At 37.7% G+C, this 27916-nt stretch overlaps 2 protein-coding genes and 1 long non-coding RNA gene across 3 annotated transcripts; 1 reads left to right on the top strand and 2 right to left on the bottom strand.

The window, feature by feature from the left end:
* Window positions 1-1317: 1317 nt before the first annotated feature.
* Window positions 1318-15330, bottom strand: LOC111331598 (uncharacterized). Its single transcript, XM_022936746.2, has 10 exons — window positions 14947-15330; window positions 12333-12620; window positions 10980-11363; window positions 9196-9356; window positions 7344-7509; window positions 6018-6106; window positions 4975-5212; window positions 4010-4127; window positions 2793-2865; window positions 1318-2630 (listed from the first exon to the last, which is right to left on the bottom strand). Exons 1-10 carry the CDS (start codon window positions 15044-15046, stop codon window positions 2559-2561), a joined length of 1689 nt encoding a protein of 562 aa, XP_022792481.2. The 5' UTR covers window positions 15047-15330; the 3' UTR covers window positions 1318-2558.
* Window positions 7508-9345, top strand: LOC148735699 (uncharacterized). Its single transcript, XR_015998929.1, has 2 exons — window positions 7508-7914; window positions 8962-9345. It is a non-coding gene; the product is annotated as an uncharacterized LOC148735699 (long non-coding RNA).
* A 3432-nt stretch (window positions 15331-18762) lies between the features above and the next one.
* LOC111331594 (very-long-chain 3-oxoacyl-CoA reductase) lies at window positions 18763-27862 on the bottom strand. The gene is made up of 11 exons (XM_022936744.2): window positions 27663-27862; window positions 27080-27126; window positions 26112-26187; window positions 25319-25429; window positions 24897-24952; window positions 23310-23354; window positions 23107-23141; window positions 22214-22295; window positions 21286-21351; window positions 20581-20730; window positions 18763-19151 (listed from the first exon to the last, which is right to left on the bottom strand). Exons 1-11 carry the CDS (start codon window positions 27811-27813, stop codon window positions 19035-19037), a joined length of 936 nt encoding a protein of 311 aa, XP_022792479.1. The 5' UTR covers window positions 27814-27862; the 3' UTR covers window positions 18763-19034.
* Between the last annotated feature and the right edge of the window lie 54 nt (window positions 27863-27916).

The raw sequence follows: 27916 nt of genomic DNA, 5'->3' as shown, positions 1-27916 counted from the left end.
GCTGATAGTCCGTAAACAACATATCACTGTCGTGGGGTACCTGGTCAGTCTCTTCATTCTGCCCTTTCTGCCCTTGCATTCTTTGAAAAGTATTCCCGGTTTCAGTAATAATATTTTTTTTACGGGGAATGGATATTAGCCCTTCGCCAAACCCCCAATCTGGAGGGCCAGGTGTTGCAATTAGTCAGGCCTCTCACTTAGAACTTGCCCAACATGGTTGAACCTAACAGTGACCAAAGTCACCGCTGGTATAACCTCCAAGATCATTAAGACAGGCAGACCTCCCCATCACTATCAGGCGCAACACTTAGGGAGGAAAACAGATTTGCAGTAAAGTACCAATAAAGTTGATCACACACTGATCGCAAAGGGAATGCTGCCTTAACGGTTCAGTATAAAAACGGAGTTTTGTCTCAAATTGAGATATCTCGTGAGAAACAACAGACGGCAATTTTCTTGAATAGAAACTTCCTGAAGCTCCTATTCAAGTTCTGTTTATTCCTACCCTAGCCACTCTTACTTCCCAGAAATTTAAGCAGGGTCAATGGAAATTGTCTTTTTCCTTAATTCATGTCACAAATGGGGACTTTCAATCTTTATAAACAGTGTGTATGTGTGTTTCATTTTTTAATTGTCTTAAGTTATTTATTTTCGCATCTTTGTCTTGTCATAATTTAGTTTTATATACATGGTACATTGAAATCAAAAGATGTTCACGCGATGGAAATTTATCAGGCTGTTGTGGTGCAAAAAAACACTTTGGGAGTCATTCAGTTTGAGATGTTATAATTCGCTATTCACGCTTTGGCAGGCTAATATCACAATTATGCAGGAACCACGAAAGGTGTAAAGCGTAAGTAAAGTACCAAAGACTAATGCCTGTGGTCTCTTGCGGTTTGCTCTTCAACAGGTTATAGGGACGAGCACCTAATTCCTGCTTACAGTATCAGGGCCGAATCATGCTGTAAGATCAGGAGAATAATAATAATAATAATAATAGTAATAATAATAATAATAATAATAATAATAATAATAATAATAATAATAATAATAATAATAAAATGATCATCCCTTAGAGACGCCCTTCAAAAATTGTAAACCAAATTCTCCTCGCCAAAACCATAGGGAATGTATCTAGAACTGTTTGGAGAATATGCATATTGATATGACGGAATAAAGGGTTGTGCTGGTTAAAATTCAGAACATTTGTCGATTATCTCAAAATCTCCCGATCTCCACGCCATTAACCTTAATAAATCATAAAAACACGATCTCACACACACACACACACAAAAAAAAAAATGAGTCGTGACGCAATTATTTACGAAAATAAAGATATTTATTAGACACACTCTAACATAATAAAGCTTATGTGAAAAAAGTCGATTTAGGGAAGTACAGAATTGCAAATACAAAAAGTCATAATTCAATTAAGTTGTATTAAATAAGACTAAAGAATGTAATACTGGTATAAAATATTTACACGACATGCTGGGACTAATAAATAGAAATTGTGGTGGGTAGCTGTGCCTTTGACACCCGGGATATAGCTGTACAAATCTCACCCATAAATAGCACAAGTTTCCTTAAATAACGCAAACAATTTCAAATTCATTCGGACAAATTATTTCCTTCTTTTGAGATCTGCCATTCTGAAGTTCCACATTAACCATTTTGGCCTTCCATACCCAAAAATATGATCCAGTGTAGCAATTCTCTCATTCAGTTTAACTATATTTTGGTAAGTCATATGACAATTGGGTCTCATATTTATTTCGGATAAACACTTTCCTTTGTTGAGAAAAATTTCCCGGGTTCGTCGTCAGAAATATTTTCCTGTCTTTTTGTGCACATCAGCTTTGAGACACACGTAAAATCATTAAAACACGCTTGCGGCTTTTATGCCCTTGTAAAACCAATAGGACCCTCTAACAATCGGTGTATGCCGGTACATTTTCAAGAAGTAAAATTTAACAATAAAACACAGGACTAAAGAAATTCATTTGGTAGGAGTGTAAGCAAACATTTGCTCTAATTCTGATAATAACTCTTAATTGTTGTTATTGTTTCAAGGTACATATCATCCAGCTATTATTAGTAAATGCGTATAATCTATTACGTGAATGTACTTCCTCTTTTTCTAATTTAACCTTAAATTGTCATTTACATACAGTTGCATCAATTCTAACCCTAATTTTCTGACTAAATAATCTGGTCAATGTCAGACTGAAGGTGAAATGCCAGATGCTGGCATGTTACAGGCGGATTGATTTGGTTTCACTTAACTTTGCTCTGTGATTGGTCCAGAAAACTCCCGCCATCCTATCAACCAATCAGATTCAGAACTAGACACATTCGCGACATGGTCATGATTCGCGTTTTCCCGCGCTCATTTTCCCGCACTTCAAGCAGTGTGTTTGTTTTCACTTTGAGATCTCATTGGCCAGTGCTTATGTCAACCTTTGTTCTGATTGGTTGCTCGGATGGCTATGGTTTCGGCTGTAAACAAAACCAGCGCAATCCCAGATTTCTTGCGACACTCAATTGAAGAGTGCTCTTTATCTCAATTCCTCATAGGCCTCTTCCGTTGGGATGCTAGCTTCTTCCAGGTATTCGTAATGAGTTGGAAGCTGCAAAATCGAAAAAAGAAACCACTTACTTTAGTGAATATATTTTCACCAATTGATCCGGCAAACTTGAATAGAAATTGAGGTCGAGGCCACATGTCACGTGACTAGGTCAAAAACAAGCACGCAGCTGAATAAGGGATAGGGAAAATAGAAGATACTTACATCAAGTGTAATGCGTTCCCTCAAGGGTAATATGTTCAATATATGCCGTGTTAGTTCCCCACGTCGATATTTCCTGCACAATCAAGAAATACAGCATTAAGAAAGGAGCAAAGGGAATAATTTGGCATACCCACATGAACTCTTTGAGACAGCCTGAGTTGAAAGACAGCGTGGAGTTTGGAGTTTACAAATCGACGAGGGACACTGATACAGTTTCCTATGGTTATCGACCAGTGTATTCTTTAGAAAGGAAACTGTAAATACTCTCACTACCAGACGGCAATGCTTCAATTTTATTCATTAAGTGAAAATTTCATGATAAAGCGAGCCTACGATGAGGTCCTCGTTATCAGCGCTGCAGGACAAGCATTTTTCCACCAATGGGGGAAGATTTGAGACGAGTCGGAGAGAAGTTTGCTAGGGGTCTGGCATCAATACCAGTGCTTGACCCCTTGCCGATAGTCCATCTGCGGGAAAAGATTTGAAAAAAGTCGGGGAGAAATTTGCCGGGGGTCTGGCGCTAAAATCAGCGCTTGACCCCTTGAAGGCCTCTTTCCGATAGCGCCAACTGTAACGGCGTGTTCGAGCTTATGTCTAGTTTTAGCCAAATTCGACGGGACAAAGCGTGAGAAAAGTGGAAACAGAGACATTGACACACGAAGTGTAGAACTTCACATTGCAGTACGTTTTGACTGGCCTCACTTTTGAAACTGCGATCGAAAGAGCAATCGACAAAACAAAGAAACATTCCACAATTTCTCACTTGTTCCAGAAACTTCGATTCTCTACCAAATAAATGCTCAACGATCCATCAAGAGCACACAGTTTTCTTCTTCATTCCAATACTTTTAGCTGGTCCGCTGGAAGTTCAAAGACGTGGAACTCAGGTGAAGTTACTACAAAGTCTTCCTTGTTTAACTTCCTCTTGTATTCATGAATTATACATGCATTTTGATTGGTGTTTTGATTTTTTTGATTGATGTATTGAAGGACAGACGCATAGATGACGTCACCATTAACAACATTTTGTTTTGCTATCGTATAAAACGAATAGATTCCAGTTTGCCGTAGATCTGTACAGTCATAGATCATAGAACTTCTATGAACAGACACATGGCAACGTGGGATCTTATTAGTTACACTGAAGAGCCTTTAGTAACGCAGTAAACCAGGGCACGTAAGGGTGGTAATTCTATGATGACAAACATTTCGCTTACCTTAACAAGTACACAGTACAAATAACTCCCACGAGGAGTCCCATCCCCGTTGAAACCGACACAGTGGCAATCTGCGCAGTGCTCATTTTCTTGTCAGAGTTTGTCGGTTTGTCCTTCTCTAAACAAAGCGATTACAATGTAAGCAGGTGCTTCAAGAATTTTTTTTGTTGTTGTCGGACTAATGGTCTGTACAATGAAAACAAAACAAAACAAAGCGGTACACTTGGAAACACTATGGTAATGAATTTCTACGACGATAGTAAGTGCAGTTATAAACCCTAAATAACGAGTAACTGCAAACGAAGCGCTGTTTTGAGGGTGAGGTAAAACGAGAACACCAGAGAAGAATGGCTCAGAGTTAAAGAAGTTGTTGAAAAGAGATAAAACTCAAGTAACTTAATTGAAATTCGCACATTGTAAAAAAAAAAAAAAAAAAATTTGTCTCCTAGTGCACTGCTTTGTACTGACCATTGGTCAGAAAAAAATCTGGAAAACAGTGAAAAATAATGGGAAAGACCACTTTGATAAATGGCTGCTGAATTAATATTCTTTTGTTCAAATTTAAATTAGCCTTTCTGGCCTCGTTCTCCAGTACAAAATTCAAAAGAATACATTATCTCAAGCGAGGCCAGAAAGGCTAATTCAAATTTAAACAAAAGAATATTAATCCGGCAGCCATTTATGAAAGTGGTCAAATATTCAGAAAAAATGAGGAAACAATACAAAATGAAAAGATTAGAAAACAAGTACAAAATGAGGACAAAACTAAAAAATTAAAAACAGATGAAACAGGCCAAAAGAAATGGTACATGAAGACATTATATGAACAGTAGACTTTCAAGGGTGTCGTTTAAACTGTACAATACCACAACTTGAAGTTGAAATATTACTTTTACCATGTCAGACTTAATGCAGGTCAATAGGTGTCTCACACATTAAATATTTCCCCAACCCTCCCCACCCACCTTGCACTTCATTGACGATATACGATTTACCAATGTTGCTACACTTGTTTGCCTTGTTACACATCTTCAGGAACACATTATATTTGGTCCGAGAGTTTAATTTTGGTAGAGTGGTCTTGTTTAGTGTGGCATCTGTGCTGTACTCCAAAGTTGGAGTTTGTCCCTTGCGAAAGCGGTGGCGCCTACAAAAAACCTTGTATTTACCGGGAGTACCACGCCATGAAGAAATGGCTGCCAACTGAAAAGAACGGTGAAAGATTCCTCTGTTATAATTGTGTCTTCACCCTTGCAGGTGGAAAAGATAGGACCTGGGAACGAGGTAAGGGTGTTTGGAGTACAGTCGAACCTCGATTATCCGAACTCGTTGGGACTAGAGGAAATATAGTCCGGATACTCGAGGGTCCGGATAATCGAGAATATGAATATCGACGAGGAACAAAAACTGGTTAAATTGAGAAAGTGACATTTAATCCTAAAACAAAACATTTACAAATCGTTTTGAAAAAGATATGGTCTACATCTTCCCTTTCTACATGACTAACTCTACACGTGTGCGTGAACAATCAAAATTAAAGAGAAATGTTTTTACATTGGCCTAAAATGTTGAAGTAAGATAGTTATTTGTCTTAAAGAAAAACATCGCCCTTACCTCACTTTTCAATGCTGTAGTTTCAAAAAGAACGATGGCTACGGATCTTGATAATGACTAATAAATATTCATGAAAAATTCGTACCTGTGAATAAGTCCGGATAATCGAGAAATCCGGATAATCTAGGTTCGACTGTATTCCCTTTTGCTTTCATTGATCGCTTGTTAAGCTATGTGCAGCTTAGTTGGTCAAGCACTAACACGTGACTGCGCTTGCCATGCAACACAACTGATGGATGAGGGTTTCTGCAATTTCTTTTACTGGAACCCGCTTGCAATAAACATTTATGATGCATTTTTTTTTAACTGTGGGCAGACCAGAACTGTGACCGGAAAAGATCATACAGCAAACTGAACTTCGTCAGTAATGTTCAAGAAAAAAAATTGTATTTACCTTCCATTCTACGGTTACATTTCTGAGGCCTGAATTGCTAGGGAAAATGTCTGAATGATGCCTTTTCACTACAGGCGGATTGACGGGATCTGCAATCAGTAAAAAAATGTATTTAGAGAGTGTATAATACAAGTCAGTTTCACAAAGGAGGTTCTAAGGCCTCCATCAGCTGCTGTGCTTGAGCATTTACAATTCAGGGGGACGGTTCCGAGAGTAATCCTGGATGGCATTTGTTTTGCTTCAATTCGCTCTCTGATTGGCCAAGAAAGCTTGCAACACTCTCTCAACCAATCAAACATCAACCTTGGTTTGGATTTATCAACTGAGACGATAAAATTGTGCATTGGCCACCGTAAAGAGATTTTAATAACCTTTCGTCAACGTTCACCCTTTGTGCCTGAAATCTCCGTATGGACATTATCAGCTCGGCCTTTTTCCTTTTTCAGAAAATTACCCCCTTCACACATAAAGCCTGACTGTGTAACCGGGAATCTGGGCGCGAGAGATAGAGATCAGATCACGCGATCGAGAGGGACCTGCACGAATTTATTTAGTGCACGTGTTACTCGCGCGCGCGAGGAACTCCTGTTACGCAACCTATCAAACGGCAGTAATAAGCCATGTGATATGCATTCCCAAATATAGAGAGTCAATGGAGAAAGACGACGCAGTGAGTCGAGTCACGATGGTTATGGAGGCTGGTGCCAGTCAAAGAAAAAATCTCCAGTGGTTGGCATTTCGGGAAATTCTCGGAACTAACTTATAACGAGATTATCGATATACCAACAACAAAGAGGAAGTGAAAATTAGAACTCAGGCTTTACCCTTGGGAGTAACCAGCACTTTATTTCTTCTTACACCTAAATGCCGAGTAAAGGAGATGAATACCGACCAAAGGAGTTCTTCATTTTTAAACAAATTCTCCTTGTATTCAGAACAGTTTGAAGAATATGCATACTTTAGTTTCGTTACGTCACGTGATCCCTTCATACGATAATTTTGGATTCGCACGTGGACTCTGAACCGCTAGAGTACCGCGACCAAAAATCTTTCTATATAGTTAGAATATTCACGGAGGAACACGCTCGCGTTTTTGTGTTGGAACCCGGCTAACAGTCTTTGATGGTCAGTATGGTTGGATTTCTATCGAACTGTCGTTGACGTAACCTATAGTTCCTGTTTATCAAATTATTGTCTAAAAAGCCTTATATAAACGGACCAGCCTGATTTTGTTAGACTTGTGGTTGCTTCACTGCAGTTTCCTCGCGTCCCTTTATCAACCGGTAAAGGCGGCCGCTACACCTATGTTAGTGTTGAAAGACCTACCTCCTGGTGATGTTTTAATAACAGCTGGCCCCAGTATGTCACTGTATGCAGAATTCTCGTCTGATTCGTCACGGTTATGAAATCTGACTTTCAGGTACACATAATAATCTGTATATGCTTTCAGTCCTATTAATATTGTGAACTCTTTATTTATTACAACTGCAGTCTGAAAAAAAAAAAAAAAAAAAAGAATGCAAGAGAGAAATCAAATTCAAATGCAAAGTTGAGTGTATAGTTAAAAAAACAGTCACTGGCTATCATTGAGCCAATAACTGTTTTTAGCATAAATTAAGACCTGAACAAAAAGGAAATCTGCAATCAACACCTTTCATGCCATTTTGACTCAAACCTCAGACTGAAAGTGGGAGAAAAAGAGGCCTTATGGTCAGAGCAATGGACTCCAAGAAGGCCAGGTCAATGCACTGTGCTCGTGGGCACGTCACTTAATTCTAACAGTGCCTCTCTCTCCCCACCTAGTAAAACCTGATGAAATGCTTGGAGGTAGGGGGGGAGGGGGAGGGGAACCTTGCAATGGACTGGCATTCCATCCATGGAGGAGTAGTTAGATGAGGTACATGTATCTTAATTATTAAACGTTTTGTTGTGTGGTATTGCTGAGTAATTTTTACAAGATATGCTGTATTTTAAGGAGCCCATAGGGCGAGTAAAAATACAAATAATAAGAAAAAATTATCAGCGATGCTACACAACAAAACGTTTTTAATAAGAGATTTGTTATCCAACACACCAAATTGTTATTTCAGTGTGGGTGAATGTTTAACTGGTTAAATTTTGAGAAGCCCGTTAAGGGTGAGTCAAAATACAAACACTAAGTAAAAATACTCAGCAAGGGGGGGACACTAAGTAAAATTATTCAGCAAGGGGGGGTAACCTTGCAATGGACTAGCATTCTATCCATGGGAGAGTAGTTATATGAGGTACATATAAACTTTTGTTGTGTAGTATCACTGAGTAATTTTATAAAGTAGTGCTGTATTTTAAGGAGCCCATAGGGCGAGTCAAAATACGAACAATAAATAAAAATAATCAGTGATGCTACACAACAAAACGTTTTTAATAAGAGATTTTATTATCCAACACATCAAATTGTTATTTCGATGCGGGTGAATGTTTAACTGGTTCTCTGGAGTACAACTATTGCGAGATATTGGTATTCATTTTGGGTGTTATTTGTACTCAACAAAGTATATTGGATAATATAGCCTCAACTTTTTCAAACTAAAACCATGGTGTTGCACAGAATAAAATACAATGCAAGGAAATATATTCTCCATGTCCAGAAATAAATAAATAAATAAATAAATAAATAAAAAACAAAACAAAAAACAAAAAAATAGAACACAAGCACAGTCAAACCTGTATCAAGCCATCACACACAGGAAATAGCGGGGTGACGGCTTCATAAAGGTCAACTGCTTAATTATACAGGTTCCACAGAAAAGGGGTAATTTAAAAAAAACAACCGAGAAACGCTATTTCATAGCCATAATTGACCACTTAATGTAAAAATCCTCTTTCAAAAATACTACTAACATTGATTTCAAAAGAGAAACATGGATCCGATTTAAATTGAATGATAACTCTTGGTTTTTTTTAGTGGTTGCGCTTCAGTGACTGTTCAATGCAGGTGGAAGACAATGCAAACAGAACTGCTTAATAGAGGTGAAAATCGAATTTAATTGGGGGAGAAAAGATTCTGATCTTTAGCATCCACCCACTTAATACAAGGTGACTTTTTAATGCTGTGCCACTTAAATCTGAGGTTCTGCTGTATCCCTGATATGTTCTTAATTCGTATGTTTTACATTTTACATGTGTCCAAGAGACATACCTTATTCTCTTTGTCTTCTCTTGTACCATACAGTATTGTATACTCCTTATCAATGTCTTGCATGTAATTCCACTCACGTTTTGCTTTCCAAGAAACTCTTAATTCTTTTTCCCTGTCTGAAAGTTGTTCCACTGTGAATCCATCTGGCGGCCGAGGTGTTGCTGAAGTGAAAAAGTATTGAACAGTCAAACAGCTCACTGATAAAAATATAGGTGTATTTTTTGTACCATAAACTTTGATATGAGTAAGCTACAGCAGCTGTATTTACTATGGTAAGCGATATGGGTCAAAATTAATAAATGCAAATTTACCATACTGCTTTGTTTCTTGCTATGTACTTTGTTTGCTCCAACAGCAACTTGTTTGATATTCAAATTCTTCAATATTCAAATTCTTTGAAATTCAAATTCTTTGATATTAAAATTCTTTGAAATTCAAATTCTTGCTGTTACTTCATAAGAAACAAAGAGGTCTATAATGAATTTGTATTTATTAATTTTCAACCATATTACATGCCATATTATTTACAAGACAAAAAAAGATCTAACAATTAATGAAAACCAAATGTTTTCCAAAAACTAAAAAACAGATGGTTTTTGGTCACCATAAGGGTAATTATTAGCACCTTTGCATTCTAAATCTTTAGGTAAATCCTGATGGAGAAAGTTTTTCGCAACATAGGGGTTAATTTGTTTTAATTGCTGTTGTTGGATCATTAGGCTTTCAAGGATTCTGTGCTGAATAAAAGGATTTAGCCATGGATGTAGAGTGTGTGCTAGCTGAAAAAATGCAATATATACAAGTGTTGAAACACATATCTCATTCAAAGACTGTTGCATGCTGCAATGGCTAACAGTTAACAGTAACAATGCTTTTTACAGTTTGCATAGCCCGAAGGGAACAAGGGTACTGTTTTGGTACCTCTTTAGGCTGAATAGGAAGTCAGTCCATCTGACAGTAATTCAAAAAGTTTGTCTGTGCATTTGCACCCAAAATATGCCACAGAATCAGAGTTTATAAAAGGGTGATAATTAATACCAATGGAGCTATCCACTCCTGTGGTTAAGAAACTTTAACTGAAACAGGCTGTTCATCAGGCAAATAAATAAAGGAAATACAAAATTTCCTTTTCCAGTGTTGAAAAATATTTCATGAGTGAGCAAAGCAAACAAGTAAAATATTTTTTAACAGGAGAGGAGAAATTTAGTGTAATTATCCAAGCAGCCATGTAATATTCTGTTTATATTATAAACACCAATAAAAAACCAAACCATTTCACAATTCATAATGTCACCATAATAACAGTGTTATTTCCACATGTGAAGATGACATGTTATTTTCATGTGTGAAGATGTCATGTTTTCATGTGAAAGCTGACACCTGGTATTTCAATGGTATTTACATAATAAGAGAGCATTTATCAAGGTATTACCACAATTATTATTATTATTTACTATCATTATTATTCCATTATCAGGGGTTTCACTGACTTTTTCCATAAGTGGCTCAGAGCAACAAATGTTGTTTGGGTTTCACTTTACGATTTGTGGCTGTATCGTAAAGTGAAACCCAAACAACATTTGTTGCTCTGATGGTATATGTGGCTGTATCGTAAAGTGAAACCCAAACAACATTTGCTGCTCTGAGCAGGGCCATTAATGCTTTAAATGTCCGCTCCAGGAACTCTTTACAGTGGCCAATTTACACTATCAACTCAGGAGATAAAACCAAATTATCTGCCAAACACCAACAGGTGAACATGAATCAAGAAAGTTAAAAATTACCTTGAGAAAATCTGAGGATTGGTAAGAAAATCTCAGTGGATGCACTTCCTACAGCATTTGAGGCAACAACATAGATGGAATAACTACATGGAGTCCCACAACCAGGAAAATCATACTCAGCTCCCTTCAATATGCATGAAAAATGTCTCTTGTCATCGAAAACATTTACATGTTCAGGCTGTACATGATGGCATTTATCAATCCATTTGCAGGTTGGTACTGGGGGCGGTGTTGGATTTATTACTGAGTCATTTAGACACAGTTTGATGGAATAGTCAATTGGTAAGCCACCAGTATAGCTAGAGGCTGCCCAGTACACATGAACTTCCCTATCTAGAGCACCAATAGCATTCCATTCTAAATTACGTGGTGGACTTGGTGGGTCTGAAAGGAAATACAACATTGCAAAATTAGTCAGAAAATAAGGAGTGAAAAAAAAGGTTACCATTGTTTCATCAGGTACATCTCAACCCTTAATTTACACCCTAATACATTAGTATGGAAGTTTTCCATACTGTTCTCGATACATTTACATTGAAACTTAAAAGGAATATTTTTTTTAACCATAAAGGGCTTTTTGAGTTCACAATCATTTCCTTTATTCTCCACAAGCTAAGCTTAGTGTTAGATTTGGGCATGATATTGTCGCAAAAAACTAGAACCTTACCTGGCAAAAGACAATCAGTGACTGAAGAAGGAGGTAATGGATGAGTGGTTTCAAGTAGTAACTTTAGGGTGGAGGCTAGGGGGGGGGGGCAAGGGGGGTGCAATTAATGGACCAGGGAGAGAGGTGGCATTGGGTTACAAGTGGAAAGTGAGTGTGCTGTTCCACATTTACAACGTTCAAGTAACTTAATAAGTATCTTTCAGTTTTCCCTTTATGTTACCCGTTGCGTTACTCCTTTAAATTTGTTTATGCACGTGACCTTTCCTCGCTTTTTTATTGGACAGCGCTTTCAGTTTATATTATGGTTTGTACTAGGGCCATGGTAGTCGGAATTTTCACTCGCTAGTGTTGTAAAAGCTTTCTTTTTTCACCAAAAAACGATAATAAATATTGTCAGTTACACTGCTGGTGAATCACTTGGGACACTCTCCAAAGCTCAGGACACTTTCGAGTTCACCTCAAAGTGAGATGGATCAGAACAGTGAGGGCAATTAAGAGGTGTGGGGTGAAAGGTACTGATGATGTCATGCCTGTAGAGGCTGAGAGATTAAGCTGGCTGCTTACTTAAAGCTGGAACCTTATTGATTTTTCCAACCTAAGGGCCTGGAGTGGGTGTTTATTTGAGATGAGGACTTTATAATATTCGAGGTTGGACGAGTACTCTAAATTTGTAAATCAGGTATTACCTGCCACAGAAAGTGAGATAATTATTCTTAGGGATTTCTTGTCAGATTTTGAACCACACCAGTAAATTCCATTATCGCTTTTTCTTGTGTTTGATAACTGCAGCTGCAGCGTGACATTGTCAATTTGTTGTGTTTTACTGCTAGATAGGTTTTCTCCATCGTGCCACCATGATATATTAAACACATGTACGCTTTTCCCTGTGATGGTACAGTTCAACAAGAAGGTTGATCCCGTCAGGGAAAAGTAAGAATTATTTGGCTTTGTTGGTTGAAGTACAAGGTGAAGAGCTGAAATTAAAATTAATAAAAATATATGTAAACAAAACAATCATTAACAAGTAGAGTAATCTAGTAAATTTTGAGCCTCTAATCCTAAGTAAGCAGTTCTCAGAACCATATGCTCCTTGGAGTATCGACAGTTTTTGAATCAGGATTAGGATCTGGATTTGGGAGAAAGTCAAGTAGATAGTGAACATCATATGATTTAATTTGATTTACATGTGATATAATGGACTGAATTATGCACACATTTCGATTAATTCTCACTTTAAGGATCTATTGGAGGATCAACAGACAATTGTGTGTCACATTTTGTTCCTATCACATTTTTGACATCATCTGAGTGTGATCTACTACTGAACAGAAGTAAAGCAATATGGAATAATATCTTTGTTAAGAATACATCAGAAGTACTAAGGGTTTAAGTTTTAATACAATGTATTTAAATCAGAAGGAAATTTTGGTTTTGCCAATTGAGTTGATAAACATTAAATGTAAACTTAAGCCACTGTAAAGAGTTTCAAAAGCTGACAGTTTGAGCATCAGCCCTTTGGCATTCACTCTGATGAAGGACTAACCCTCCAAACATCAGCTTTGAAACTCTTCATGGTGGCCAATTTACATTATTAACTCAGTTGACAAAGCCAAAATTACCTTGTTATACTCTGCCACTGTTGTAGCACACAGTTTCTTTAGGAAGTTACTAATATATTTATATAGATCAATATATGACTATATACACAGAGAAACTCCACTGTTGTACAGAGTATCATGAGATTAAAAATGCTAAGTGCTCCACTGGCTACATGGATTTATAATTATACTGTTTGCAATCAAGAATACACTTAATTACCAAGAATATATGAAATTCAAATACATATCTGGCCTGTCAAGATTCTGTGACTGTACTAAAGACAGCCAGTACCATTAGGTATATAAGTATACACTGATGTCTCCAGCAGCAAAAATAACTTAAACTTAAGCCCATGTTGCCTCACAGACTACATTAGGTTTCAAAACTGTACAGTTCACAAACAGTTTACTGTGTTCACAGTGTGTTCACTTTAAAGCAGACTGCAAGCAATCTGTTTTTCTCTTAATTAATATGGAAAAAGAGTTTTAGACAAGAGTAAATCAACAAATTGCGATGGGAAAGATCAGCAAGACAGCTCATAAAGTTAATTAACACTGATGACAAAATTAGTTCAGATATAACAACCATGCACACACAGCTGTGGCAGCTTTTAAAGAAGTATTTAAAAATAAAATTTAAATTGTAATTATAAGTGCAGATTGCTTCAAACCCCCTTCCCCCATTCAGTGTTGTACAATTACCGACAATAAAGTCCAAAATTTTACTGGTAAAGGAGGATTGAAAGTAGGGTATCAGGCAAAAATTAGAAAGCTATTACAGAACATTGCAATCTCATCGCTAGTGCATTCGGTGATTATGGGTAAATGCATCTTTTGTGCAAGAGGCTATATTGCATATAATTACCATTTACCTTTTCATATTTGATGTCTTAGATTTCAAACACTGCAGACTGAAAACCCAACAAATGGTGTGAACATGATCTGATCTGGGCAAATACAATCATGTAATCCATTTCAGGAAAATAATAAGCTTATTGATTACGAGATGTTGGACCGGATTTAAAGAAATTTTTTTTTCTTTATTAGTTTGAATAACTATCATAATCTTACGGTGGTTTTTGTGTAAACACGCAACTTGGATGCAATATGCCGTCAAGAGTTTGTTTTCTTGACGTTAAGAATCTCTCAAAGCAAACAAACCTCTTGACAGGTCGATGCGGATTATGACACTTTTACGCCAGCCCATCGCAGTGATAGTTCGTTGTTCGTGACAACAGAGATCTTTCGCGTGCGAAAAACAAATTAGTATTCTAAAGATCGCGTGAGTCACCTCCCTGTATTGTGGTTTAGTGTCGAATTTACAAAGAATATCAACTGGCCTGTACTTATACACTTCCTCTTGCACAAATATGCGCTGTCTTAAGTACCGTGGTAAGGGTTATAAGTAAGATCGTGAGTTGACACCAACTATCACGAAATAATAGACAAAAATTAATTCAATCCTGGAAGATATCGCATCGACTCAAATTGACCGACAACGCATCGATGCAACATGCAGAAAGAGAGCTTGACATAATTATATTCTCTCTTTAACTGAGCTTTTATTTAAGTGGGTATGCTACGTTTTATGAGCGAGAGATGTGACAGAAGAATATATTTAGACAACCTTTGATCTATTAATTCACCTGCTAAAGATTGCGAAAACAATTTCAAAAACCACAAGAATAAGCTTTCACCCTACCTTGTGTAGCATTGCTAGACAAAGAAACTTCGATCAAAGACAACAGCAATCGAGATACGAAGATAAATGGATAAAATCTTCGGAAACTCGATGAATTCATCGTGTTGGATTGTCTTAACAACGCCAAACATTTTGCAGATCCATGAACAATACTTTTCCCGTAGTTTACTTTGATTCGCCGTCGTCGATAATTCGCACCATGAGGTGTAGGAATCTAATTATCGATCTCTCTTTTGAACTTCAATTTTTGTCAGCCCCATCTGATCGTCAAGTGTTACAAATTCGCTTTACATCTACCTGTATGCTTCCGTGGAATTAGTTTCCTTCTTCCTAGCTACAAACTGTTATCAGAAGTCACTTGCCAATCCCGTGGTTTGTTGATTGACATTTGTAACGCTTCAAGTACGACGGCATGTGCTATCCATGGGTATCTGGTGAAACTCCCTCCCTTACCGCGCCTCAAATAAGAGCGTTGAAATAAGTAAAAGGGGCGATCCCTTGTTCGTTGTTTGGTACACTGGTTTACATTAGAGTACATTTCCTCGTTATAGCTAAATTGACAGCGCCTAAACATCGACCACCAGCCTTCTCATTTCACGCCCACCATTCTCTGAAACATGCGGGGTATTGGCCTTTGACCTTGCAGCAGTTTCACATGAACATCACACAGTTATCTCTCGCAAAATTCTAACACGTGCTTGTCAGACAAGGCCCACCTGTGCTATAGTTTAGATCTTTAATTTAGTTCGTGGAAAGCAGATGCACCAAACAGAGCCGAATCTTGTGATGTTGAAGGAGACAAGGCGCGCTGATGATTTTCACGAGACTTCTACCTCGCCTCGCCCCCCCCCCCCCCCCTTGACCAACCGGCTTCCATTACATGCTGCAATCAAAGACGTGAGCTGGCAAAATATTTAATAGGACTTTCTAAAATACAATATGAAATGCGTAAATTCCCAATGCCTGCTATGGGTTTCACCGCCGAGAAACAAACCAAAGTCAAAATGTACTTTTCGCTAGCGTGCTAATTTTCACGGGCCTCCGTCAACTAATGCTTTTAGAGAGGAAAATATAGTAGGTGTTTCAGTTCAGACCCCTTGCGATCAAAACTGACCAATTTCGTGACAAAACGAATCATTTATCACAGTGATGTGAGCATTACGATTTTTCGCCGCCATATCGGCGCGCAGCAGAAAATCACATAATAAAGCCTCCCAAGTCTTCCTGGATGCAAATCGTCTCTTATGATCCAAAAGTACTTAGGAGCTCGAGATCTTGTCATCTTGCATACTGCTCTAACCAAGAGAATATAAACTGTTGACCATAACAGAATGGTCAGGTGAGCCACCCCACCTCCCTTTCCCACCCCCTCCCCCACGTAAAGCGAGGATACTCTTTTACCTAGACAGGCTCTCTTGATCGGTCTAAGCAGGGTTAAAGAGGGTTATATTTATTACTGAATGTCTAACACAGGGTGTTTTAGTGGACTAGGATATCTTTGAGAGTGACTAACAACTAATATCTCCTCGAAATATCACTGCTGAATCGAGTATAAAGGTAAAGAGAATGAACGTAATGATCACCAACGAGAGAAACTCCTGATTGATGAATAATTTCTCCACGTCAGAATGATAGGAGATGTGGAGAGAAGACAATGGGGAATATACATACTGTCTGAGTAAAATAGGCGTGGCCCTGTTAAAGAGGAATTCGAAGGATATCAAAAATTTTACGCCCTTTTGTGGTTTTGCCGATGAGGACTGCGGGCTTCTGTATTCCTTTTTATTATATACATACTGAGATTTACACACTGAAAAGCCACAGAGTAAATTTTCGTTCGCAAACCTATGTAAACCAATCAAATGTCGCGTATCGCTTTTCTCGCATGTGAGACTGAAGCGATACGTCCAATCAGGAGCCGCGTATCATGTTTTTTCATGTGTGAGCCGTACGGGAAGTTGAAGTGTTCATTGGTAGTCTGGAAAAGCCGGAATCCGGAATTCCGCCGGAATATTTTAACGTCTGTTTTTTTAATTCAAAACAACTCCGATGATTTTCCAAAGAGTGTACGAGCTCCGAACATACTCCGATGATTAACCGAAAACTATCCGAGGGTCTCCGAAGTTACCCGGAGATCCTCGAGGAACAATCGAACCCCCGGCTTCATTTGTTTTTTATCGACTTTTTTTATTTCATCTTTTGTTTATTTTTAATTATTAACATCTATTTTTTAACGGCCGTGAAACTAAAAAATAAACAGCAAATCATTCGTCGAATTATAGGTTAACATGGTCAGCGTCCCTTTAATCGATCTCGATTATTCATTAAAAGGGTACAAAGAAAATATAGCAATGCTTTAGTCTGCCATTTATTCAAATTCAATTCCAGGAAAGCACTGCTTAACGAACGCGACAAGCTCTTCCATTCGAGACAGGCCTTCCCCAGTTCTCCTCAACAGACCTTGCAAGTGGCCTGTATGGAAACAGGGACGACGTATGTACAGACATGCTGTGTTAATATGGTAGTATCTTCTTTGTGCTCTTCCTAACTTCCAACATTTTGTGCCATCTAAGTACATATTTGGATACCAGTCCACCTCTAAACGTCCAATGACTGCCAAGCTATCAACAGGTTGAGAGTCTTTTTGAAAGCTTCCTTCACATCCGTTACATTTTGAGATGTTTCCTTTTAGCTTCATTTAAAAGAAAGGATTAGAATGATGGGTTTCGGCGGTAAAGGAAAACCTTGGGGCACGGATGGTTGGAGTGGACGCATAGCGCTAAACGAATGCTGCTGCGTAGAAGACATCGCCGGTGACAGCCTATGGCTAAACATAGATGTCGTAAATGACTGTAGTAACGGCCCTGGGTATCCAAAAGGATGATTTTGGCCAGCCCCTCCCATTGCTATGGCCACGTGAGACACCTTGCTGGTCAGGGCAAAGGTCTGTTTCGTTATCCACGATTCATAACTTTTGGATTCATAACTTTTGGATTTCATTTGAGCTCTTTTTACGAAGCTGCTTTCTTTCAGAGATTGTTGTTTGACCACGTTTGTTTAAATAAAGCTTGTCATAATTTGAGGGTGTTCAATCTCAGTATGAACAGAACAAACATAATACCACATGGAAAGTGCTTCGAACGGTGTTTACACACGAGTTGTTTTGTATCAGAAATCTCACTTGTTCGATTTCTGATACGCCACAATAACTCGTGTGTACGCGCGCACTTTCCATGAAGTATGTTATATTTCTCCTGCAGCACCCATCTTGGTTTTGTTATGTGTTGGAAATTATTTTATTTTTACGACCTGTTCCTGCTTATTCAACTGTTCTAGTATTAGAATAGCCCTACCGGGTGAGTAGACCCGATTTGCACCTCTTTTGGTGCGACTTTTTCCTTATTTCGTAAACGTGGTGGCGAAGTGAACGGAACAAAGTTCAGAGGCCAACAAAGACACACATCCACCAAAACTTTTCTTGTGTACCCCACGGGGTGGGCAGATGGGGAGGGAATGGTTCAGGTTCGGCATACCTAAATTGAAGCTTTCAAAGTTATTACCTGGACTCAACGGGCGCCACAAAGCAGTTAGCTTGTTGCAGTCACCTAATAGTAAAGCTAGGAATGAGAAGGGGAATTTTAAAACTTATGCTGGAAAAAGAATGAACGGGCAGTTTATACCCGTACCAAGGTTTGATCTCTAGTGAATGACGTCATCTGCGCGCACTTAAATATCGCGGTAAAATTTAGTTGAGAGTTAACTGTAACTAAGAGAAAAACGATAATTGAAGGAGTGGTTCGAAGAATTACACAACTATACAGAAACTCTTTGGATTTATTTACGGACGGTCTTCAGACAATCTTTTCAGAGCAACCTGGGAGGAGAGTGAAAATGGATAAAATAAGACACTAAGCTCTGCTAGCTGTAATTAAAAACCTAAGAATTAGAATAAGGACCAAAATTTAGTTTGAATTTTCCAATCATTTCTTTTCCCACACTAACAGTTCTGAGCTGGAATATGATTCACTCCTTGCTTGCACTGACGGAATTCCTACTTCTCTTTCCTTCAGAAACATTTGCCTAACACATCAGTCTTTCTGCTCCTTCTCTCGGAGTCGTTTCAAGACAGCCCTTCGCCTCGCTGTATTGACATTCCACATCAGTTTTTGCCTCAGCCAGTCTGGAACCCGTGATATAAACCAGTTCTGCAAAAAGAAAAAAAAAAAAATTTCCGGTAGGAACGTCAGTGTTACATTGGCAAAACAGTAACACACTCATCCTTTTGGAATTTTGTTTGTGATCCAAAAAATATTTTCGCTAGCGCGTAATTGGTTTAAAAGTGTCACGGGACCACCTATAGGTGAGAAAAATATCCGATGGTATTACATGAATTCCAGATAATAGGCCATTTTACAGTTGTGTACTTAGTTGCCAAGCCTTTGATTCAGAGTGAGGCTAAAGATGACCTTGTTGTGATAGAGACCTGTATATAGTTAGCATGATAACAAAGTGATTTACATTTGAAAGGCAGCAAGGTTTGTATCATAACAAGGTCATCTCTAGCCTCACTCCCGTTCAAAGGCTTGGCAACCAAGCACAGAACTGTAAAATGGACTATTATATGAATTTCATATATTCGTTGTGTTTGATTTATCATCTTACGGGTTTATGTCGGACTAATTTGATGACCTGCTCCCAGTTGGCTCAATTGGTAGAGCGCTGCACTAGTATCGCAGAGGTCAGTGGTTCAGGCCTGAATTTTTTCAGTGTGGTTCCTAACAGTTTTTTTCCTAGGTGATGCATATGGAATCAGTGAGCAGCTTGAAAAGGTCGGTGTTGAGGTAGACACAATGTAAAGGATTAAAGGAAAAGAGTTTGAATTCTCTGTTTATCGTCTGCCAAAGGATTCCAGCGTTATGAAGTGGGCTGTCCTATACCTCTTTTCGAAACCATTGAAAATAAGGTTCGGAAACAAATTTTAATTTTAGAAAGTGAAAATTATAAGGTATGGTAAATGAATGGGCAACAAGTGCGTAAATTTAGTAAAATTCAATTAGCATAAAAATGTGACAAACGTCTTTGCCGTATGATTTTCACTATTGCTTAAATAGTGCTCAGTTACAGCGAGGATCGTGCACAAATATGTTTCTATAACCGCAGTTCAGATATATGAATTTCATATATTCGTTGTGTTTGGTATTATCAATAGAAGCCAAAGATATTTTCTAACTTTTATGCTTTGCGAATAATGAGGAGAAAGTCTTTCTTTAACAGCTGACTCAAGATGAAAGAGCGTTTTGCTGTTGCAGAAGAGGAAATTTGTTTTTCATTAAGTCACCCCATGTGAACTGCACAGTACCACCACAAATTAACTAGCCACCAAACCTTTGTCAAATGTTTAGATTCTGTCTTTTTCTGCTCTACCTGGTTTATTTGAGGTGTCACAAATGACAAGTTAGCAGAAAACAAGGATTAAAAAAATCGAAAAAAAAATTCTGTGACACCTTTGTGAAGGCCTGATTTTTAAAAATTATACAAAATAGTTTGTAAAAAGACCCTTAATTTAAATAATGTTGGCCCTTAGACAATGTGTTTTTTTCAGGGCTAAATGAAAGCATGTGTACATGTAGATACCTGCAAAGCATGGCTCCAACATCCTACAGTCCTGGACTCCACTCCAAGTGTTCCCAAGGCCTGACGAACGTAAGTGGTTGGGCCTGGTGCAAATATGTTTGGATTCCTGATTCTGCTCATCTTAGTGGCAACATAGTAAGGTAGCACACACTGAAAATGACAAAAAAAAACAAAAAAAACAAAAAAAAAAACAAAATATGAAATTGAAAAAAAAAATAAAATTTTATAGTTATTAAAAATTGTATAGATTAAATATATTACCACATTTGATAAAATGAAAATTGTGCAGGAGAAGATGAATCATCAAAAATATGTATTAGACTTCCCTTAATGGTGATGCCTACTTGCAAGTCTGACTCTTGGTCAAGTCTGTACTTTAGCCAAGAGGCTCATGCAGCCAAAAACTGTCCTGGATTCCATAGGGCAAGCTTTTCCCTAACCTTGACCCTAACCAGTCACAAGGAGTAGTACTACTCCCTCCTAGATGAGGGGGGGGGGTGTGCTAGTCTATCATGAGATTACCCCCCTACATTTCGTCAGGCTTACCTGACAATTAATTTGCCGAGACCTGTATGTATTTCTAAGGACACAACACAATGATATGGCAAGTTCTTGCACCTGGATCTCTCTCACAGTACTACATGGTTATGACACTAATTAAAGGCACTGACAGCAACTTAAGTGTGCTTGGGAAAAAGCAGTCACCTGAACAATGACGCCCTTTGAAGAATACTCTGCATTCAGGCATCTGCTGAAGAAATCCACAAACACCTGCAAATAAAAGTAAGCTGTTACAGACAAAAGATTATCAAAGTTATGCACCAACCTGATTAGCTGTCATAACCCCCCCACTCCCCTCTTAAAAAATAAATAAATAAAACAAAACAAAAACAATCTAGGTTTACAGGGATTTAATCCCACAAACACTATTAGATACTGACATAGCCCTCTAACCAATTCAGTTATCAAGGAAATTGGAAGCTAATGATTGTGCAAGTTTGTGATCTAATTATACCCAGTATCTTTCAAATGGTATGGAACAAAAACCTTTCACCACTGAAGTATGTAGGAAACAAAAACTGTTCTTCTCTAATAGTTTTAATTTAAAAAAGTCAAACAAATGATTATGCACACTGTTTTTCCTCAGCTTGATTTATCATACAATACATGAAGGAAAGGAGTATGAGAGCCATCTTCACAGTAATGAACTCTACTTAAGCAGTAAAAACAGGCCTGTCTAGTGAAAAAAAAATTCAGGCCTGTACAAGATTCAAACCCATGACCTGTGCAATACCAGTGCAGTGTTCTACCAATTGAGCTAACAAGCCAACTGGGAGCTGGTCATTATATTGGTTTGTAATAAACCCATGAAGTGATGAGTCAAGGTTTAAGACTGAATATATGCATGAACTGCGGTTAAAGATGCACAGAGGTTCCTGAATTTAAAATCATTATTGTCCAGAAGTTAAAATTAATACTGTCCAGTCATCTGAGAAAAGCAAATTTTCCTTCCAGGCCATTAACTCTTCTTACTAATTTTTTCCATAGAGCAAAGCAATAAATGTCAAGTTGGTAATTATTTTAGGATAACTTTTGTAGTCCATATTAAATTAATAAGGTGAGAAGCACAGACCTTAGTCCCAGAGTACATGGAAAGCAGTGGAGTGGGAGTCAGGCCAGCTGCTGAGGCCACATTTATAATCAGACCTCTTCCTCTAAATGAAAACATGGATGCATCAGGAAACAGTCATTCGTATTCATAAATCTTATAATAAAACAATAAAAAAATTAAAAAAAAAAAAAGGGCAGTATGTGTAGTTTAGGACTTGTTCACAGAATAGGAAACTTGAAAATTATTTTTACTAGACCTGGAAAACAAATTACTTTTCTTAAACAGCTGTAGAGGAAATAAACTGCATGTATTCTACATATTGTTTTTTTTTTTTTTTTTTTACTTCCTTAGAGCTATCTTTATATGAAAATAAAAATGAGAAAATCAACTTCTTGCTGGCAATCCCTCCCATCCTACACATGGAGTGAACATAAGCTTGCTAGCTGGAAGAGGGGTTACCATAGGTAAGAAACAGTAATGGAGAAGATAAAGCAGACAAAAGGAAGGCACTTTGGGAAGGTATTGTTTATCCCACAGGACAGAATGCCAGTCAATTGTAGGTCACACTCAGGGCTTTTTGTGAGGCTTCTGTGACAGTTCACCAATATCTGTTTAAACTCCTACGTAAGAGAGGCACCATAAGAGAGCAACATGAACGAGAAAATGATGCAATTTTCCGGCCAGGTCTTGGACCAAGACATTTCAAACTGGAGTCCAGAGCTCTCAGCCTTGGGCCAACTCAGTTCCCATGCAAAGGAAAAACCAAAATGTAGTAGCCACCCAAGTGAAATCACATGATTCCCATAATGGGAATAGGCATAGTGATCGCCGATCTCCCAGTTTCCTACAGTTATACGGATTGCATTCAAGATAAATGAAGCTAAAAAAGAAGTCTTAAATGACAACAATCTCACCTGGCAGCCATCTCTGGAAGGATAGTGCGAGTCATCTATTAAAATGATAAAAAAAAACAAACATGTTTATAATGATAATGTTAATAGTACTAATAATAAAGTAAAAATAAAAGTCATCTTCTAAAGTGAGAACAAACAACTGTAAAAAAATATCTAACACGTTAAGTTCTAGGAATAGCAGCTGTGCATGAGAGTGTACTGACCATAGTGACTGAAAGAATGTTAACATTCAACATCTTCCATGCATCCTACAAAGAAATCACACAGATCATAAGTGAACTGGCTGGTGTCTTTTAATAGAAAAAATACTGGTCAACATGATGATCAAAAGAAAGAGTTAAAGATTCATGAAAATCCTGGCACAGTCTGTATATGTACTAGCTTACAACTATTTAGAAAAGACTTAAATTACAACTTCCCATGTATCTTTACCCTTTAGCTCCCAAGATCTGATTGTTTATTCTCCCCTCTAGCTGCTTCCCATTTCCTTGTATTTTAGTAATGAGAATGTGGTGTTAGATCAAGACAATTACTTAATAACTTTGAGTATTCTCGTTACCTTTTTGTTGGATAATGTATGGATAAATTAAGGTGAAGTTACATGTCAATCAATCACTTCTGGGAGTTAAATCCAAACTTACTTTTAATTACTCACATAAAAAGTGAAATAATTATTCAAGATGCCCAGAGCATATTCATTGCAGAAGTGATTAAGCTCAATAAAATGTATATCACGTAAAGATGAAATAAACAATTTTTAATAATAAGAGAAAAATCGAGTTTCCAGATGGGATTTGAACCCACGACCCTCCGTGATCTAGTCGGATGCTCTCATCACTGAGCTACAGGAGACTCTAGTGACCAAGGGTCAATTAGTGGGAATTGACTGGAACCGCATCACGCGGCTACACAGCCAAACATCAGCTAGCGCATAGAAGCTCATTAACAGTATCACGCTGTCACATTAAAGCATCACATGGATCAAAGCATCACATGCATTAAAGCATCACATGCAGCCAACCAGCCCCCAAAGTGAGCATGTAAAGATGAAATAAACAATTTTTAATATAAGAGAAAAATCGAGTTTCCAGATGGGATTTGAACCCACGACCCTCCGTGAGACCATAGAGTCTCCTGTAGCTCAGTGGTTAGAGCATCTGACTAGATCACGGAGGGTCGTGGGTTCAAATCCCATCTGGAAACTTGATTTTTCTCTTATATTAACAATTGTTTATTTCATCTTTACATGCTCACTTTGGGAGCTGGTTGGCTGCATGTGATGCTTTAATGTGACAGCGTGATGCTGTTAGTGAGCTTCTATGCGCTAGCTGATGTTTAGCTGTGTAGCCGCGTGATGCGGTTCCAGTCAATACCCACTAATTGACCCTTGCTCGCCATAGAGTCTCCTGTAGCTCAGCGGTTAGAGCATCCGACTAGATCACCGAGGGTCGTGGGTTCAAATCCCATCTGGAAACTCGATTTTTCTCTTATATTAAAAGTGTATATCATGTAATATATTTTATTTTCATAGATGAAATTTTTCCACATTTAGCATACCAGCAGTAATTCAAAATTAATGAATAATGTCAAATGCTTATTAGACAATGAGAAGTTCCTCCTTTTCAGTAAAGTGCGTTGCACAAATCAATTGAAATCAATGACAAAAAATAATTGATGTTAACAAGGCACAGGGATCCCTTGGAGTGACATTGATTAGCTGTGGAACCTCTGAGTCCATACTTAATTATTATTGGAAAAAAAAACAGCTGTGTACTGATATCACATTTTACCTCTTGCTTCATATTGCCAAAAAATTCTGGGTAATGTGAAACTCCAACATTGTTCACTACAAAACAATTCAACACATACAAGTTAATATTACTGAAAAAAATAAAGAGAAAGGAAGAAAGTATGAAAGGAAAGAAGGAACAAAGAAACAAAGACAGAGGAGGTCTTTTGTACTTGGTGACTCTGATGATGAACAAAATTAATGTCCTTTTCAAGACTTCTTGTACCCAGCAATCTAATGAACACAAATCAAATGCTATTCCTATGTTTGTTGAATAGAGATTTTAGCTATGGTATCTATAAATCGGTTGTAGTGATTTTATGAAAGTGCACCCAAAGCTTGCTTGCTACCAAAGGTTCACGTACACATTCATCCCTTCATGCAAAAAAAAAAAAAAAACATTATCATTATGCAATAACTCACCTAATATTCCAATATCGAGACCAGCAAGTTTGTCTCCTAATCCATCATAGATTTCAGCTCCTCCAGTGAAGTCCATCACAATAATTTTAGTTTCAGTGCCATATGCTTCTTCTGTGAATCAAAGTACAATACATCTCTAGATACAAAAGGCTGATATATGTTACATGTATCTATAAAGCATCACTATTTCCTAGATCCTCCTTGACGTTTTAACTCTCAGCTGTGATCAGATGTGATCAACTTCTCCCTGTAATTCCAAATGTGTTATAATGTCACCACCTCCCAGTTAGCTCAATGAATAGAGCGCTGGACTGTTGTGTGGGAGGTCAATGGTTCGAGCCCCAGCCGGACCAACACTGAAGGTCTTAAAATAATTGAGAAGAATACGCTACCTTTCTATAACATCAAGGAATGGCTAGATATTCTAGTCTTCTCGGATAGGGACGAATAAATGGAGGTCCCGTCTCCTGCAGGGTTAGGGGTAGGAGACATTAATTTCCCACGCACGAGATTACTGTGTGATGGGTGTACTCCCCTGGGGTGGGATGGGTTGGGATTATTTGATGAGGAGTGCAAGTTAGAAAACTGTAATAGGTTATTGCACTTCCTTCTTTAAATAAAGTTAAAAAATTAAAAAATGTAAATAGTTTTTGAGAACAGACAGGCTTATCAGCCATTGAGATGTCACCATGATGTGATGAGGAAAAGTACAGTGGTCTAGGGGAAGAAAAACTAATCTTGTTAAGTTTGAATTATAGACTGACAAATATCTAACATTTAATAAACTACTTACTTAGTTCTGCAGCCAACATTTCCAGCTTTTCTTTAGTGCGACTGATCAGTACCAACTTGATGCCTTGCTTTGCAAGCTGTCAGGTTAGCACAAAATCACAAAATTACACATACACTGCAGCTTTCAACTGAGTCAGACATATTTTGAGTACAACAAAGACATAATTATCTGCTCTGAGAATCATTTGCTTTTATTTATAATTATTATGGAATGAAGCTGATGAGAAATTTAAGATTCTCACTTCCTCTTCATTTAAAAGAGAATCATCATTGTATTTCATTAATTTCTATTAGATTGCAAAATATTCGCTATATTTTGCCATTTTCGTTATTTATCTTTTTTATTGTATATTTAATATTCAAGACATTGGACCTATATTATGGAATGAAACTAGTGAGAGATTTAAATATCCAACTTTGACTCATTTAAAAGAGAACTGTATTCCCATTTCATTAATTTCCAATGAGTTTTGAGTAATAATTGCTATACTTTTCTTTCTCTGTTATTCATTTCCTTTATTGTTTCTCCAATGATGTCAAATGAGTTCAAGGTAAGAAATCCAAAGTCCAATTACATGTTACTTGTAACTCTGACATTACTACTATGCTGTAAGACCACTTGACGTACATGTGTAGTTTTTACAAGAATAAATTGTTATACAAAAAAAAAAAAAAAACTAACAGGCATCTCAGACAGGGGAAGAAAACCGCAGAGTCATGATAAGGGGGTCCAAGTTCAAATCTCTTCACTGGCCATCGGATGAAATTTTTTTCAGTAGTATACAGGTTCAATTCCCCTTCAACACAGCACAGCCTTCTATCACTTGGAGTTTGTACTCATTTTATGCTTTATTTTGAGAACAATTGACTGTTTGAGTGAATATTACCTGTTACTATTGATTCAATGGTTAAATATAATTATTACATCTTAAACAGAAGTGAGATGATAAACAATAAACATCACAGTACCTCATGTGTATAGGCTTTTCCGATTCCATCAGTACACCCTGTGATGACTACAAACGTAAAAGGATTCAAATGAATTTTCTTGACTTAAGCCCTGCATGCACAAGGAATAAATTAGTTTACAAATTATAGAGAAAACCCTTTAACTCGATTAGTCAGGCACTGCAAAGTTTGTAATTAAGCAACAAATTTCTGTAAAACATGTGGGAAACTAAATCAGCTGGCCTAGCATGAACCTTGAAAAAAAAGGGAGAGATTGTGCAGCGCCAGTAAGAAGATAAAACGAAAATCCTTCGCATCACGGAGATTAATTCAATCATTTGTTCCACACGCCGTCATGTTACACCGGGGCATTCTACCAGGAGTGCAAACATCATAATTGAGTCAAGCAGTTCGCACTGGAAAATATGAAAAGGAAATGATAAACATGGGGAGATCAGCTCAATCAATTTCTAAGATCTTAACATTAATGAACAGCTACATTAAGTGTGCAGCAAAATATCTGCCAGTTAAACTTTAAGGATAGATCAACTGGAGTAACGTAAGATTTGAGTATGAAAATCACGAAAGCTTTTGTCCGACGAACCTGCCCATGCGCCCAGTTTCTTGAGAGTTTTCCTCAGACCAAGAGCTGGAAGAACAAAAGCTCTTATTCCATGAAGAACTTGCAGCACAAAGTTTAAAGAATAGTAGCCAAGAAATAAGGCACCAACACCGGATAGAAAGTTCCACTCCATTATTCTCCACGCTAAATGTATACTTCAGAATGTGACTGTCAGGAGTGTTACAACCTTTGTACCTTCGGACCAATAGAATACGTTCTTACTTCTTCCAATGAAA

This window comes from Stylophora pistillata, chromosome 3, assembly GCF_964205215.1.
Source record: "Stylophora pistillata chromosome 3, jaStyPist1.2, whole genome shotgun sequence".
In the NCBI taxonomy this organism is placed as follows: domain Eukaryota; kingdom Metazoa; phylum Cnidaria; class Anthozoa; order Scleractinia; family Pocilloporidae; genus Stylophora; species Stylophora pistillata.
The sequence above is the reverse complement of the archived record's forward strand: the minus strand, read 5'-3'. Positions and strand labels throughout refer to the sequence as shown.

What these genes read in the sequence shown, in the direction of transcription:
- LOC111331598 (XM_022936746.2), bottom strand. Translation starts at nt 15,046, where the DNA reads ATGAATTCATCGAGTTTCCGAAGATTTTATCCATTTATCTTCGTATCT. An exon ending in TATCTCACTTTCTGTGGCAG is followed by an intron (nt 11,364 to 12,332) that starts GTAATACCTGAT and finishes ATTTCCTTTCAG; the next exon opens with ACCCACCAAGTCCACCACGT. An exon ending in TGTACTGTGTACTTGTTAAG is followed by an intron (nt 2,866 to 4,009) that starts GTAAGCGAAATG and finishes TTGATTGTGCAG; the next exon opens with GAAATATCGACGTGGGGAAC.
- LOC111331594 (XM_022936744.2), bottom strand. Translation starts at nt 27,813, where the DNA reads ATGGAGTGGAACTTTCTATCCGGTGTTGGTGCCTTATTTCTTGGCTAC. An exon ending in GAAAAGCCTATACACATGAG is followed by an intron (nt 26,188 to 27,079) that starts GTACTGTGATGT and finishes CTAACCTGACAG; the next exon opens with CTTGCAAAGCAAGGCATCAA. An exon ending in GTTGGAGCCATGCTTTGCAG is followed by an intron (nt 19,152 to 20,580) that starts GTATCTACATGT and finishes TTCTTTTTGCAG; the next exon opens with AACTGGTTTATATCACGGGT.